The 15,360-nt window shown below is 51.1% G+C and overlaps 1 protein-coding gene across 7 annotated transcripts in view; it reads left to right on the top strand.

Moving 5' to 3' along the window:
* KDM2B (lysine demethylase 2B) overlaps nt 1-15,360 on the top strand; it is a 158,837-nt gene that overhangs the window by 29,553 nt on the left and 113,924 nt on the right. For 6 of the 7 annotated variants that reach the window (XM_017872072.1, XM_017872074.1, XM_017872075.1 and 3 more), the window contains exons 4-5: nt 3,038-3,216; nt 3,698-3,804. In XM_017872072.1, the coding sequence (XP_017727561.1) occupies nt 3,038-3,216; nt 3,698-3,804 (286 nt within the window). Of the gene's footprint in view, nt 1-3,037; nt 3,217-3,697; nt 3,805-15,045; nt 15,317-15,360 lie in introns of those variants that run through there. The other variant, XM_017872078.1, reaches the window with a different exon arrangement.

Below are 15,360 nucleotides of genomic sequence, written 5' to 3' on the forward strand. Positions count from 1 at the left end.
CCCCCCCCCACCCCGCCCCCACCATCTCTACCAAGAAGAGAGAAAAGTAGCCGGGCCTGGTAGCGGGTGCCTGTAATCCCAACTACTTGGGAGGCTGAGGCAGGAGAATCCCTTGAACTGGGAGGCCGAGGTTGCTGTGAGCCGAGATGGTGTCACTGCACTCCAGCCTGGGGGACAGACTGAGACTCTGTCTTAAAAAAAAAAAAAAAACGGGACAGCACCAAAAACGAAAACAAAATGCTTTCCATCTGCTGAACCAACAGAAAGATTTTTTGTTTGTTTGTTTTTCTGAGACGGAGTCTTGCTCTGCCACCCAGGCTGGAGTGCAGTGGCCGGATCTCAGCTCACTGCAAGCTCCGCCTCCCGGGTTTACCTCATTCTCCTGCCTCAGCCTCTAGAGGCGCCGGCCACCAAACCGGGTAGTTTTTTGTATTTTTTTTAGTAGACACTGGGTTTCACCGTGTTAGCCAGGATGGTCTCGATCTCCTGACCTCGTGATCCGCCCGTCTCAGCCTCCCAAAGTTCTGGGATTACAGGCTTGAGCCACCGCGCCCGGCCCCAGGAGTTACTTTCTGTTTTTGTTTCTTTTTTGTGGAGATTGGGGTCTCCCAGCCTCGGCAACATAATGAAACCCTATCATGCCCGGCGCAGTGGCTCATGCCTATAATCCCAGCACTTTGGGAGGCTGAGGCGGGCGGATCACCTGAGATCAAGAGTTCGAGACCAACCTGGCCAACATGGTGAAACCCCGTCTCTACTAAAAAAAACAAAAAACTAGCCGGGCGAGGTGGCGGTCACCTGTAGTCCCAGCTACTCGGGAGGCTGAAGCAGGAGAATGGCATATAAACCCGGGAGGCGGAGCTTGCGATGAGCTGAGATCCGGCCACTGCACTCCAGCCCGGGTGACAGAGCGAGACTCCGTCTCCAAAAAAAAAAAAATACAAAAATGAGCCGGGTGTGGTGGTGCATGCCAATCATTCCAGCTACTAGGGCGGCTGAGGCAGGAGAATCACTTGAACCCAGCAGGCGGAGGTTGCAGTGAGAGGAGATTGTGCCACTATACTCCAACCTGGGCGACAGAGTGAGACTTCGTCTCAAAAACCAACCAAACAAAGAAAACCAAAATTCTGTCTCTACAAGAAATGAAAACCTAGTTGGATGTGGTGGTGCCCCGCTGTACTCCCAGCTATTTGGGAGGCTGAGGCTGGAGGATCCCTTGAGCCAGGGAGGTTGAGGCTGCAGTGAGCCATAGTCGTACCATTGCATTCCAGCCTGGGTGACAGAGCAAGACCCTGTCTCACACACAAAAAAAAAAAAAAAAAAAAGAGAGAGAATGGAATCTTGCTATGTTCCCCAGGCTGGTCTCAAACTCCCAGGCTCAAGCACCATCGTCCCACCTCTGCTTTTCTAAGTACTGGGATTACATAGGATTACTTTTATTTTTCAGTTCCGACCACATGAAAGGCTATGTTTATTTATTCAACAAATATTGACCATGGGCCTGTTAGAGGGCAGGTTCAGTGAAGGGGATGAGACTATTACCCATATCAACATCTAAGTTCCATGAGAGTTCTGTCTAGTTCAAGGGCCAGCATACTTTCTCTGTTAAGTGCCAGAGAGTTAATACTTAAGGGTTTTCAGGCCATTTGGTCTGTGTTGCAACTACTTAGCTCTGCCGTTGTAGCTCGGAGCCAGCCCTCTACAATATGTGAACTAATGCCTGTGGCCGTGCACCAGGAAAACTTTGTAAATGGATCTGAGAATTTGGGTTTCATATAGTTTTCATATCACAAAATAGTATCCTTTTGATTTTCTCCCTCTGTTAAAAAAAATGGAAAACCCCTCAAAACTTATGGCTCTTGCATGGAAAAACAAAATCTAGGCCAGTTGCAGTGGCTCATGCCTGGAATACCAGCACTTTGGGAGGCCGAGGTGGGCGAATCACTTGAGGTCAGGAGTTCAAGACGAGCCCGACCAACATGGCGAAACCCCATCTCTACTAAAAATATAAAACTTAGCCAGGTATGGTAGCACATGCCTGTAATCCCAGCTACTTGGGAGGCTGAGGCATGAGACTTGCCTAAATCCGGGAGGCAGAAGTTGCAGTGAGCCGAGATCACGCCACTACACTCCAGCCTGGGTGACAGAGTGAAAAAAAAAAGTGAAAAAATTCTTCTGGGTAACACAAGGATAGGTAGTAGGCTGGATTTGGCCCTTGGGCTGTCATCATATGGTGGCCTTTGGTTGGTTTAACATGTAACCTGTTGAGGTGGCTGTGAACAAATGTGGTCACTGGCTTCTTAGGATTTTCTTGTTTGTTTATATATGTCTTTCCTTTTCTTTCTGTCCTTCTTTTTTTTTTTTTTTTTTAAGACAGTCTTGCTCTGTCGCCCAGGCTGGAGTGCAGTGGCGCCATCTCAGCTCACTGCAACCTCTGTCTCCTGGGTTCAAACAAACCTCCTGCCTCAGTTTCTCGAGTAGCTGGGACTATAGGCGTGAGCCACCATGCCCAGCTATTTTTTGTATTTTTAGTAGAAACATGGTTTCACTATGTTGACCTTTCTGGTCTCGAACTCCTGACCTCAGGTGATCCGCCCTCCTCGGCCTCCCAAAGTGCTGGGATTACAGGCATGAGCCACCATGCCTGGCTGTCTTCGGAGTTTTAGTAGAGACAGTGTTTCACCATGTTGACCTGCCTGGTCTTAAACTCCTGACCTCAGGTGATCCATCTGCCTCGGCCTCCCAAAGTGCTGGGATTACAAGCTTGAGCCACCACGCCCAGCCACCCGGGCCCCTTTAGGTAACTTTTGAGGTCATCGTGGACTGGCGTGGAGGCCATGGTAGTGCAGGGAAGCGGGTGAGTGGGAGACAGATCAGGAAGGAAAGCCGACAGGGCGAGGTAATCGAACAGACGAGGAAGAGGGGTCAGGACTGTAGGGAACCGTGGAGGAACAGCTTTTGTTTAGTGAGCGGCTCCCATGAAGGATCTGGAGCCTTAAGCTGGCAGGAACAACCAGCGTGTGGCTTCTGCCCCCAGGGAGTCGGCGGCTTGTGGACGTGATGGATGTGAACACCCAGAAGGGCACAGAGATGAGCATGTCCCAGTTTGTGCGTTACTACGAGACACCTGAGGCCCAGCGGGACAAGCTGTACAACGTCATCAGCCTGGAGTTCAGCCACACCAAGCTGGAGCACTTGGTCAAGCGTCCGACTGTGGTAGGTCCGGGGCCCAGGTACCCTCCCCAAATACCTTCTACCTCATCTCCTTCCCTGTCCCCCTGCCACCTGGGCTGTGCCTTGCAAAAAGGCTCATGTGGGTGTGGCTGACTGGGCTTGGCAGGCATAGGGGTGACTAAGGTTGGTAACATGGTTTGTAGAGACAGGGATCTTGCTGTGTTGCCCAGGCTGGCCTTGAACTCCTGGGTTCAAGTGATCCTCTCACCTTAGCCTCCCAATGCGCTTGGATTAGAGGTATAAGCTACCATGTCTGACCCCCAGCAACTCTTTCATTTCCTGTTGAAGAGACTCAGTTTTCTCTTCTACAAAGTGGGGGTCCTGTCATCCCTACCCTTCTTTCCTCCCATGTTGGGACTATGGAGCTCACACTGGCGGGCCCAAGGGCTCCCCAGGGAGAAGAGGTGTTTGTGTCTGGCTCGGCAGTGGAGAAATGCAGTGCTGACACTGGTCTGGCTTTCAGGTAGACCTGGTGGACTGGGTGGACAACATGTGGCCCCAGCATCTGAAGGAGAAGCAGACAGAAGCCACCAATGCCATTGCAGAGATGAAATATCCGAAAGTGAAGAAGTAAGACCGCCTGGCTGGTGGCCAGAGCTGGGAGGGGTGACCCCCAGGCTTGGGGAGGTGGGAAGGAGGCTCCTGGCCATCAATGAAGGCTTGAACATCACGACTGCTCCCGTTCAGAACTGAAGGACTGTGCCTGTGGGGGCACAGCTGGGACAGGAGGGACGGGTTCCTGCGCGTGTGCCCGTTGGCTGCAGGGGCTGTGATCTCTGCTCTGGGACCAGCTCCCCTGGGGATCTGTGATCTGAGGAGGAGTGATGACAGACACCTCTGCATCGGTGTGTGTGTCTGTACGCAAGGGCACAACTGTGCATGCTTTTGTGCACTCCCTCCGTGAGACTGTGTCCTGGGAGTGGGCATTTTTGGGGAACCTGCCCACATGGGATGCTTTGGTTTTGGTGAGCGACGGGGAAAGACTTGGTGTTCTTTTCTTCCTTGGTGTTGAGATCTTGGAGCTCGTACCCAAAAGAACCTTTCCCAAACATAGTCCAGGGGCCACCTACTCACCTGACACACCTTAGATGGTGCCCTCTGAGCAGGAGGTTGGCGCTGGGTGGAGAAGTTAACCATGGTTTGTTTGTTTATTTATTTACTTTCTGAGACAGAGTCTTGCTCTGTCTCCCAGGCTGGGGTGCAGTGGCACGATCTCAGCTTACTGCAACCTCCGCCTCCTGGGTTCAAGCAATTCTCCTGCCTCAGCCTCCCGAGTACAGGCGTGAGTCACGGTGCCTGACCAACCACGGTTTAATAGCAAAGACATCACAACATGTGGCATGACCAGCAAGTCCTGAGACTGATTATTTAACATGGGCTGTAGCATCTTTGAGCCCCTCCATGTTCAAGGAGTTGAGTAACAGAACTTTTGGGAGGAGGAAGTCACCTTTGGGGCTTCCAGCTCTGTTTCCAACTCTGACAGGGGTAAGAGGCCAGGTGTGGTGGCTCACACCTGTAATCCCAGCACTTTGGGAGGCTGAGTCGGGGGATCACGAGGTCAGGAGTTCGAGACCAGCCTGACCAACATGGTGAAACCCCGTCTCTACTTAAAATACAAAAATTGGCCGGGTGTGGTGGCGCAAGCCTGTAATTCCAGCTACTCAGGAGGCTGAGGCAGGAGAATCTCTTGAACGTGGGAGGCGAAGCTTGTAGTGATCGAGCCATTGCACTCCAGCTTGGGCGACAGAGCGAGACTCTGTTTCAAAAAAAAAAAAAACAAAAAAGAAGGAGAAGGAGACACAAGCTGTCCCAGGCAGGGCGATTGCTCTGGGCTTCCTCGAAGAGTTGGGGCTGGCGGCCTGAATCCATTAGCATCTCTCTGCTCAGCCCTGCTGCCAGAAATGTCCCCGGGAGCTTCAAGGCTGTGAGCTTTTCATTCACTCAGCCCTTAATTCAGTGCATAGTGAGTGCAGACTGCGTGCCAGACTTTGTAAGGGAGGCCAGCAGGCTGGCCCTTGGGCTTCTCAAGGTTTTGCTTTCAAGCTCTCTCTCTCTCTTTCTTTAATTACTGTGTAGGCATTTTTCCTCCCCTTCAAGCTGAAGCTCCATCCATGCCTTGGATCTGGGCTGCATCAAAGGCAGAGACTGGGCTCGAGGTGGGGAGGGAGCAGGACTTGTTTTCAATTTTATTCTGTTTGGATTCAGTTGCAGCAAAATTGACAGAGCTCCTGGGATGGGGAAGTAAAAAGATGAACAAGACAAGCCCCTACCCTCTGGAGAACGTGCTGTGCCTGAGGGGCCTGAGGTGCGGCTCCAGTCCTGGGAGGGGAACAGGGACTAGAGGAATCCCATTTGGCTGGTGTCATCATGGGACATCCCCTTCTTGGAGGGGACATTCCCTTCTTAGAGGGGACATTCTGCCTGAGCTTCAAATGACAGAGGAGGCCAGGTGCAGTGGCTCACATCTGTAATCCCAGCATTTTGTGAGGCCAAGAGGGGGCGAATCACCTGGGCTCAGGAGTTCGAGACCAGCTTGGCCAACATGGCGAAACCCCATCTCTACAGAAAAAAAAATTAGCCAGGTGTGGTGGTGGGTGCCTGTAGTCCCAGCTGCAGGAGGCAGGAAAATTGCTTGAACCTGGGAGGTGGAGGTTACAGTGAGCCAAGATGGCATCACTGCACTCTAGTCTGGGTGATAGAACAAGACTCCATCAAAAAAAAAAAAAAAAAAAGACAAAAAGCTGGAAGTGGTGGCTCACGCCTGTAATCCCAGCACTTTGAGAGTCTAAGGTGGGCGGATCATGAGGTCAGGAGATTGAGACCATCCTGGCTAACAAGGTGAAATCCTGTCTCTACTAAAAAAAAAAAAAAAAAAAAAATTAGCCGGGTGTGGTGGCGGGCACCTGTAGTCCCAGCTACTCGGGAGGCTGAGGCAGGAGAATGTTGTGAACCCAGGAGGTGGAGCTTGCAGTGAGCCGAGAACGCGCCACTGCACTCCAGCCTGGGCAACAGAGCGAGACTCCATTTCAAAAAAAAAAAAGGCAAAAAAACAAATGACAGAGGAGATGGGAGAGAAGTGAAAAGGGCCCCGAGAAAAGGCTGTGGGACTCAGAGATTATTAGTTGGAGGCAGATGATGGCTCATTGATGGATTGAGCTGATGGTTCATTGATTGGTTGATTGATTCATTCATTCAGCACCTGTGTCTTGAGCTCCTGATTGGTGCTGAGGACTGGGGTTTACAGTGGGGAGAAAACCAGAAGAGGTTCCTGCTCTCCTGGAGCCTACACAGTGTATGGGGGAGACAGATGTAAATCCAGTAATCACAGAAACAGATGGGAACTTGCAGCTGCGATGAGGCCCGCAGTGCCCCAGAGCTGGTGCTAGGAGAGGAGATTCACCCAGTCAAGGTGGTCGGGGAAGGTGTTTTGAGCTAGGGTCTGAAGGCTGAGTAGGGTTACTTAGTTGAAGAAGACTGGGAGGGCTTTCTTGGCTGTGCGTAGTCGACTTGGGATGGTGGGGAAGGGTGGGGACCTGTTGAAGGAAGGCCCAGTGGGGCTGGAGCAGAGGCAGTGAATGCAGGGTGGGTGCGGGGTGGGCCAGGCAGAACAGAGGGGCTGCATTTCCTGTAAGAACAGCTGGAATCCTCTCCAAGATTTTGAGCAGAGAGAAATGTGTTCAGGTTTGCATTCTGCAGGTCCTCCTGTTGCTATGGGGATTGGAGGGTGTGGGGGCACGTGAACATGAGGAGGCCACGGCATGGTGTGGAATTGGGAGTGACGGGCAGGGAGAGGGGAGGGGTTGAGGGTCCAACCAGACATGGATTTAGGAATGCAAAAGAGACTGTGTTGGGTGACATAGATTTCAGTTTCATAATTAATGCCTACCTTGCCTTCCTGAGATACTCAGCATATTCTGCAGTTTATTGAAAGATTCCTTTAAATAGTAAGCTCTATTAATATATTTAGGATCCTATCTAATTACCAAAAAAAAAAAAAAATGAGGCTCACACACTCCCAGTTTTTTTTTTTAACGGTTGTCTGTCACTGTGCACACACTGCCAGTTTTCTAGGACCATTTGTCTTGGGGTTGAATTGTGTGGCAAATAGATCTACGGATCTATTTGATGGCCATCAGTGGCCATGGGAACTGGTTAGAGGATTTGAACCTCGTTAGGAAGGAAATTGTCATCTTGGAAATAGTCTATTTGTTTTGCTGAAAAGAATACTGATTTCAGTTAATAAGCAGGGTAAAAAATCCCACCATGATGAAGTCCTCCGGGATCATAGAACAGTTCCGTGGAATTTAATTAAAATGACATTGTTTCTAGAAATCACAGAGCTTTCATGCTGGAGGCCCTGAAGGGTAGAGATGGCTGTCAGCAGGGAAGCATTGCAGTAGGGAAGAGAGAGGTGACACAGACACACAACTGCTTCCCCACCCGGCTCCAGGACTTTTGGTGATGGGCTTAGGATTTTATTTATTTATTTATTTATTTATTTTTAGAGGTAGTCTCACTCTGTCATTCAGGCTGGAGTGCGGTGGCACAATCTCGGCTCACTGCAACCTCTGCCTTGCTTCTGGGGTTCAAGCGATCCTCCTACCTCAGCCTCCCAAGTAGCTGGAATTACAGGCGTCTGCCACCACACCCAGCTAATTTTTGTATTTTCAGTAGAGTCAGGGTTTCACCATGTTGGCCAGGCCGGTCTCAAACTCCTGACCTCAGATGATCTGCCCGCCTTGGCCTCCCAAAGTGCTGGGATTACCGGTGTGAGCCACCACACCTGGCCGATTTTTTTTTTTTTTTTTTTGGGGGGATGGAGACTCACTGTGTTGCCCAGGTTGGAGTGCAGTGGTGCGATCTCAGCTCACTGCAACTTTCGCCTCCTGGGTTCAAGCAGTTCTGCCTCAGCCTCCCGAGTAGCTGGGACTACAGGCGTGCACCACCACACGTGGCTAATGTTTGTATTTTTAGTAGAGACGGGGTTTCACCATGTTGGCCAGGCTGGTCTCGAGCTCCTGACCTCAGGTGATCCACCAGCCTTGGCTTCCCAAAGTGCTGGGATTACAGGTATGAGCCACCATGCCTGGCCAGGAATCTTTTTGTTTACTTGTTTTTTGTTGTTTAGAGACACAGTCTTGCTTTGTTGCCCAGGCTGCAGTGCAGTGCATAATCCTAGCTTACTGCAGCCTCAGACTCCCAGGACTCCTCCTACCTCAGCCTCCTGAGTAGCTAGGACTATAGGTGTGTACCTGGCTTTTTTTTTTTTTTCCTAAGACAGGGTCTCTCTCTGTTGCCCAGGCTGGAGTGCAGTGGCGCGTTTGTGGGTCGCTGCAACTTCTTCCTCCCAGGCTCAAGCAGTCTTCCCTTCAGCCTCCTGAGCAGCTGAGACCATAGGCACACACCACCATGCCTGGCTAATTTAGTTAGATATGGGGTTTTGCCATGTTGCCCAGGCTGGTCTTGACCTCCTGGACTCAAGTGGTCCACCCACCTTGGCCTCCCAAAGTGCTGGGATTACAGATGGGGTGTGCCACTACTCCTGGCCTAATTGTGTGTGTGTGTGTGTTTTTTGTTTTCTTTTGTTTTTTTGAGATGGAGTCTTGCTCTGTCACCCAGGCTGGAGTGCAGTGGCCGGATCTCAGCTCACTACAAGCTCCTCCTCTCAGGTTCACGCCATTCTCCTGCCTCAGCCTCCCGAGTAGCTGGAACTACAGGCGCCCGCCACCTCGCCCGGCTAGTTTTGTGTATTTTTTAGTAGAGACGGGGTTTCACCGTGTTAGCCAGGATGGTCTCGATCTCCAGACTTTGTGATCCGCCCGTCTCGGCCTCCCAAAGTGCTGGGATTACAGGCTTGAGCCACCGCGCCCGGCCTGTGTGTTTTTTTTTTAGACGGAGTTTTGCTCTGTCGCCAGGCTGGAGTGCAGTGGCATGATATCGACTCACTACAACCTCGGATTCCTTGGTTAAGTGATTCTCCTGCCTAAGCCTCCTGAGTAGCTGGGATTATAGGCACACGCCACCATGCCCAGCTACTTTTTGTGTTTTTAGTAGAGATGGGGTTTCACCATGTTGGCCAGGATGGTCTCGATCTCCTGAACTCGTGATCTGCCCACCTTGGCCTCCCAAAGTGCTAGGATTACAGGCATGAGCCACTGCACCTGGCTGATATTTTTAAAAATTAAAAAAAAATTTTTTTAATTTGTAGAGATGGCAGTGGGGGGATCTCTCTGTGTTGCCCGGGCTGGTCTTGAACTCCTGGCCTCAAGTGATCCAGATTGTTGCAAATATGGGTGTGAGCCACCATGCCCAGCTGGCTTAGGATTCAATGTTTTCTTTTCTTTTCTTTTCTTTTTTTTGTTTTGAGAAAGAGTTTCACTCTGTCACCCAGGCTGGAGTGCAGTGGTGAGATCTCAGCTTACCGTAACCTCCACCTCTGGGGTTCAAGCGATTCTCCTGTATCAGCCTTCAAGTAGCTGGGATTACAGGCTCCTGCCATTACGCCCAGCTAATTTTTATGTTTTTAGTAGAGACAGGGGTTTCGCCATGTTGGCCAGGCTGGTCTCAAACTCCTGACCTCAAGTGATCCACCTGCATCAGCCTCCCAAAGTGCTGGGATTACAGGTGTGACCCAGTGCGCCCAGCCTCAGTGATTTTCAGTTGAGATACTTAAAAAGGGGTAGGAGTGATAGCAGTTGAGTGGGGGTAGTTGCACCTTCACGGAGACAGAAGATTTGCAAGGAGTTATGTTATTCTATTAGTTCTCTTATGTGCAAGACATGATTCTATGTAGTAGTGGGTGGACTTCAGTGCATAAAGCCAAGTCCCCATTCTCATGGAGTATACATTGTGGTGGGAAAAGAGACAGGAAAGCAAATGAGGGAATAATTTAGGAGGTGTAACGGTCATGGAGAAACACAAAGCAGGAAAAAGGATTGGGCTGAATGAGTGCTGAACACAAGGTGCATCTCTGCCAATGACCTTTTTCTTCATCTGTACCCTGCAGAAATGCATTGGATGTATAGAACCATTTGTCTCGGAAAATTCCTTATAACCATATAGACAGTGACTGTTATTTGGGAGTATTCCTGCATTAGTTGCTTATTGCTGCATAATTATTCTAAAACTTCAGAGCTTAAGAAAACTTTTAGCAGCTTAAAACATCAAACGTTATCTCACAGTTTCTGTGGTTCAGGAATCCGAGAACAACTGAGCTGGGTGGTTCTGGCTCACGGTTTTATGAGCTTGTGTCAAGATGCAGGCCTTGGCCGTGTGCGGTGGCTCACGCCTGTAATCACAGCACTTTGGGAGGCCAAGGCGGGTGGAGCGCTTGAGCCCAGGAGTTGAAGACCAGCGTGGGCAACATAGTGAGAAATGTTGTGGTGGGGCAATGATGTAGGCCTGGGCTGCAGTCAGCTGAAGCCCCTATGGGCTGGAAGATCCGCTTCCAAGGTGGCGCATCCCCATGGCTGTTGGCAGGAGGCCTCAGTTCCTTGCCACATATAGCTCTCCATAGGGCTGCTTGAGTGTCCTCATGACATGGCAGTGGGTCCCCCATAGTGAATGGTTCAAAAAACACCAAGGAGGAGGCCACAGTGCCTTTTATGATCTAATCTTGAAAGTCACATATTGTTTGCTCCTGCCACATTCTGTTAATTAAAAGTAAATCACTAAGTCCAGCTCATACTCAAGGGGAGGAGAATTTAGCTGTGCCTGTCTAAGGGAGGTGTATCAAAGCATTTGTAGACATGTTTCAAAGCCTCCACAGTTCCCTAGTTCTATGACATGGGCTCACCATTTTCATTTAGCACTGTTGGGTTCTGTGATAGATTCCAGAAATGGATTAGTGAGTCTCCTCCCCTCCTTTGCTCCTGTAGAATACAGGGTTTGTAGAAATCAAGTTTCTTGGTGGAATGAAGATATGCTGTGGTCTGATAAGCAGTAAAGGAGCTCAAAAGCCCAGCAAAATTGGGACCCCACATAAAGCATAGGTTTGGCCCCCAGATAATTGATAGTGGAGCGTGTTCTCTTCCCCGTGTACTTTCTAGGGGTGGCAGGAGGAACAGGGGAAATTGCTGGGAGTGAGAACCTGACACACAGAGAAGAGGAAACAGGCATTGGGCTGGGCACATTTTGTGTACATTTTGGGGCCTCTGCTACTCTCTCACTCCGGCAAGCCTTTCTTTTCTCTTTTATCCATAGGACTCTGCTTGATAAATACAATTTCCCTCCCTCCCTTCCTCCCTCCCTCCCTCCCTTCCTTCCTTCCTTTTTTTTTTTTTGAGAAGGGGCTGTCTGTGTTGCCAAGGCTTCAGTGCAGTGGCACAATCACAGCTCACTGCAGCCTCAGAGTCCTGGGCTCAAGGCATCCTCCTCCCTTAGCTTCTGGAGTAGCTGGGACTACAGGTGTGAGCCACTACCCCTGGCTTATTTATTTATTTATTTATTTATTTTTTTGAGACGGAGCCTCACTCTGTTTCCCAGGCTGGAGTGCAGTGGCCGGATCTCAGCTCACTGCAAGCTCTGCCTCCCGGGTTTACGCCATTCTCCTGCCTCAGCCTCCCGAGTAGCTGGGACCACAGGCGCCCGCCACCTTGCTCGGCTAGTTTTTTCTTTTTTTTTTTTTTAAGTAGAGACGGGGTTTCACTGTGTTAGCCAGGATGGTCTCGATCTCCCGACCTCGTGATCCGCCTGTCTCGGCCTCCCAAAGTGCTGGGATTACAGGCTTGAGCCTGTATTTATTTATTTATTTATTTATTTAGAGCGGAGTTTTGATCTTGTTGCCCAGGCTGGAGTGCAATGGCGTGATCTCTGCTCACCGCAACCTCCACCTCCTGAGTTCAAGCGATTCTCCTGCCTCAGCCTCCCAAGTAGCTGGGATTACAGGCATGCGCCACCACGGCTGGCTAATTTTGTGTTTTTAGTAGAGACAGGGTTTCTCCATGTTGGTCAGGCTGGTCTCGAACTCCCCACCTCAGGTGATCCACTTGCCTTGACCTCTCAAAGTGCTGGGATTACAAACTCAAGTCACTGCACCTGGCCCATCCTCTTGAAGGGACTGTTTCTTCTTCTACAATGTAGGGGTCCTGCCATTTCTGCCCTGCCTTCTTCCCATGCTGTGGGGGAGACAGAGCCCACAGTGGATATGAAGAGGGTTCACAAGTGGGCAATTGTCTATGTGGCTGCATTGGAATTCTGGCATCCTCTACTTTTCTTTTTTTTTTTTTTTTTGGGACAGAGTCTCACTGTTGCCCAGAATGGAGTGCCAGCGGTGTGATCTTGGCTCACTGCAATCTCTGCCTCCTGGGTTCCAGTGATTCTCCTGCCTCAGCCTCCTGATTTAGCTGGTACTACAGGCATGCACCACCACATCTGGCTAATTTTTTGTGTTTTTTTAGTAGAGACAGGGTTTCACCATGTTGGCCAGGCTGGTCTTGAACTACTGACCTCAAGTGATCTGCCCGCCTCGGCCTCCCAAAATGCTGGGATTATAGGTGTCAGCCACCGCACCCGGCCCTCATCCTCTACTTTTCAATCAACCTTCCTTCACATCTGTATAGGGCTTTTGTGTCTCCATTGCACATTGACCCTTAACCTCAAGACCTACTCTTTCATCAGCCATGTTTTCTAGCATTATAAATGATCATCACTGTGTAATATGTCAGATAGGGAAACTGGCCTGGCACGGGGAGGATCCTGTAGGGCATGCACTAGACCCCAGGCCTTTGGATTCCTGACTTTTTCTCTCAATTGCTCTACCTTTAAAAGAGGAACAAAGAAAGCCAGCATTCCTGTATGTATGGACCAAGGCACCGTGATTGACACTTGGCATACACATCTCAATACTGGAGACAGGGGTTACTATCCCCATTTTATAGACAAGGAAACTGAGGTTCATAGTGGTTCAATGCAGGTAATGGGTGAGTACAAGGTAGTAGGGTTAGGCGAGGCGAGGGTGGCTCATGTCTGTAATCTCAGCACTTTAGGAGGTCCCGGTGGGTGGATTGCTTGAGGCCAGGAGTTCAAGACCAGTCTCGCCAACACAGCAAAACCCCATTTGTACTAAAAATACAAAAATCAGCCGGGTGTAGTGGTGTGGCCCTGGAGTGCTGCTTGGGAAGCTGAGGCTTGAACTTGGGAGACGGAGGTTGCCGACTTGGGAGCCGAGATCATGCCACTGCGCTCCAGGTTGGGCAAAAGAGAAGACTCTGTCTCAAGAAACAAGCAAAAAAACACATTAGGGGCTGGTGAGGCTTGTGGATAACTGAGAAATTCCCTTAAAAGTAAAAAAAAACTGCTGGCCAAACCAAGTGCTTCTGGGGCCTGGTGCGGCCCATGAAGACACCAGTTAGAGGCCCCTGATTAGCAGGACTCTGAGTTCAGAAAGGGGGAAGACCAGTCCAATGTCACAGAGCCCAGTGGAGTAATTATAGGGTTGCTGCAGGGTGCTACGGTTACACAGATGAATCGGATATGGTCCCTGCCATCAAGGAGCTGAGGCATTTGTGACTAAAAATATAATTATCTCATTTGGATAGCCTGGTCCAGCCATCAGGACTGGACCTAGCTCATTTAACACCACATCCGTTTCTTTCTTTCCTTCTCTCTTTCTCTCTCTTTCTCTCTTCCTCTCTTCCTTTCTTTCCTTTCTTTCCTTTCTTTCGAGAGGGTCTCCTATGTCACCCAGGCTGGAGTGCAGTGGCGCAGTCATGATTCATGGCAGCCTCGACCTCGTGAGCTGAAGCAATCCTCCCACCCCAGCCTCGCTGGTAGCAGGGACTACAGGCGTGCACCATTATGTTGGTTGTCTTAAGGGTGAAATGAGATCACGCATGTAAACAGCTATTATTATTATTAGCACTTGGTAATTAGAACCTATTAATGAATATTGCTCAGTAGTCCCCGTGGCTGGGGTTTGGAGAAAGAATGGAGACGCTGGAATCTGCCCCTGCAGAGGCCATGGGACCATCTCTAAGAGCCCCCTTGTGGTTTGGAAGAAGGGTGTGGGACAGGGTGGGAGGAGGGCGGAGTCTCTGGTGACCTGGAGAGTAGGACTTCTGATTTGAGCAGGATGACCACCTGCAGCCGGAGCTTAGTGGTGGGGTTTGGCTGTAACCTCTGGACTCTTCCTAGAGTTGGGATGTGTCAGGTAGACTTAATAGGGGGAAAGCTGAGGGACTGGGAGACAGGCTGCCTGGGTGAGCACTGCCTCTGATAGGCTGGTGACCCGAACTGGAGGCTGGACCCGAACTTGAGGCTAGAGTCACAAGCCTTCCTGTTCTTACCTGAAAACAGGAAGAATCCTGGGAATGACTCTCTAGGGTTGTTGTGAAGTTTGGATTAAGTAATCCAGGTACCATAGTTTGGATGATGCCGTGAATATGTATTTTATCTCAGGATTCTCTCAACCATGCTATGATGTAGGATACATAGTCACTAAGCCACCAGGCAGGGGAAGGGGCGGTAAAAGAACATCTTAAAATGCAGAGTTGAACTTCAGTGCCCAGCAGTGAGGATGCTGCTCAGAGAGGGGAAATGAATTGCCTAAGGTCACACAGCGCGTGGGCCTTGAGGTCAGAGCCGTTTCCCCCTTGTCAGCGCTGCCATACTCGGGATCCCACTCTCCCCCACGGCCCCTAGCTTGGGTCCTTTCTATGGCTGTGTCTGGAGAGGCCCATCTTAGGAAGGTGGCTTTGCTGGCTGTGGAACATGGGGCACAGGGGGGTGGGTAGAGCCGGCCCTGCACCCCCACCGGCCGGGCGAGGGGCGTCTCCTGGTGCTGGCCCGCGCTGCTTCCCGGTCGCCCCGCGGCCTCCCTCCGCCTCCCTGGCGGCCCGGCGCCGCGGGTGTTCAGTTTCAGCGCGGGCATGAGCGCAGGCAGCGCCGGGCTCCCCGCGGAAGGAAGGCAGCGAGTGGGGGCCCCGCGTCCTCGTCCTCGGCCGGGGCCTGGCAGCGCCGTGGAGGGGGCTCGGCTAGCGTTGCCGCCGGGAACGGGGCCGGGCGCGCGTCGAGCCTCCGCCGGCGAAGGGGACACCCGGGAGCCGAAGGGGACGCCCGGGAGCCGCCGCTGCCGCCGCCGAGGGTAACCGCGGGCCGTGCTGCCCGGGCGCCCCCTCCTTTGTNGCG

The sequence above is a fragment of the Rhinopithecus bieti genome, unplaced genomic scaffold (assembly GCF_001698545.2).
Source record: "Rhinopithecus bieti isolate Rb0 unplaced genomic scaffold, ASM169854v2 scaffold_6776, whole genome shotgun sequence".
Taxonomy (NCBI): Eukaryota; Metazoa; Chordata; class Mammalia; order Primates; family Cercopithecidae; genus Rhinopithecus; species Rhinopithecus bieti.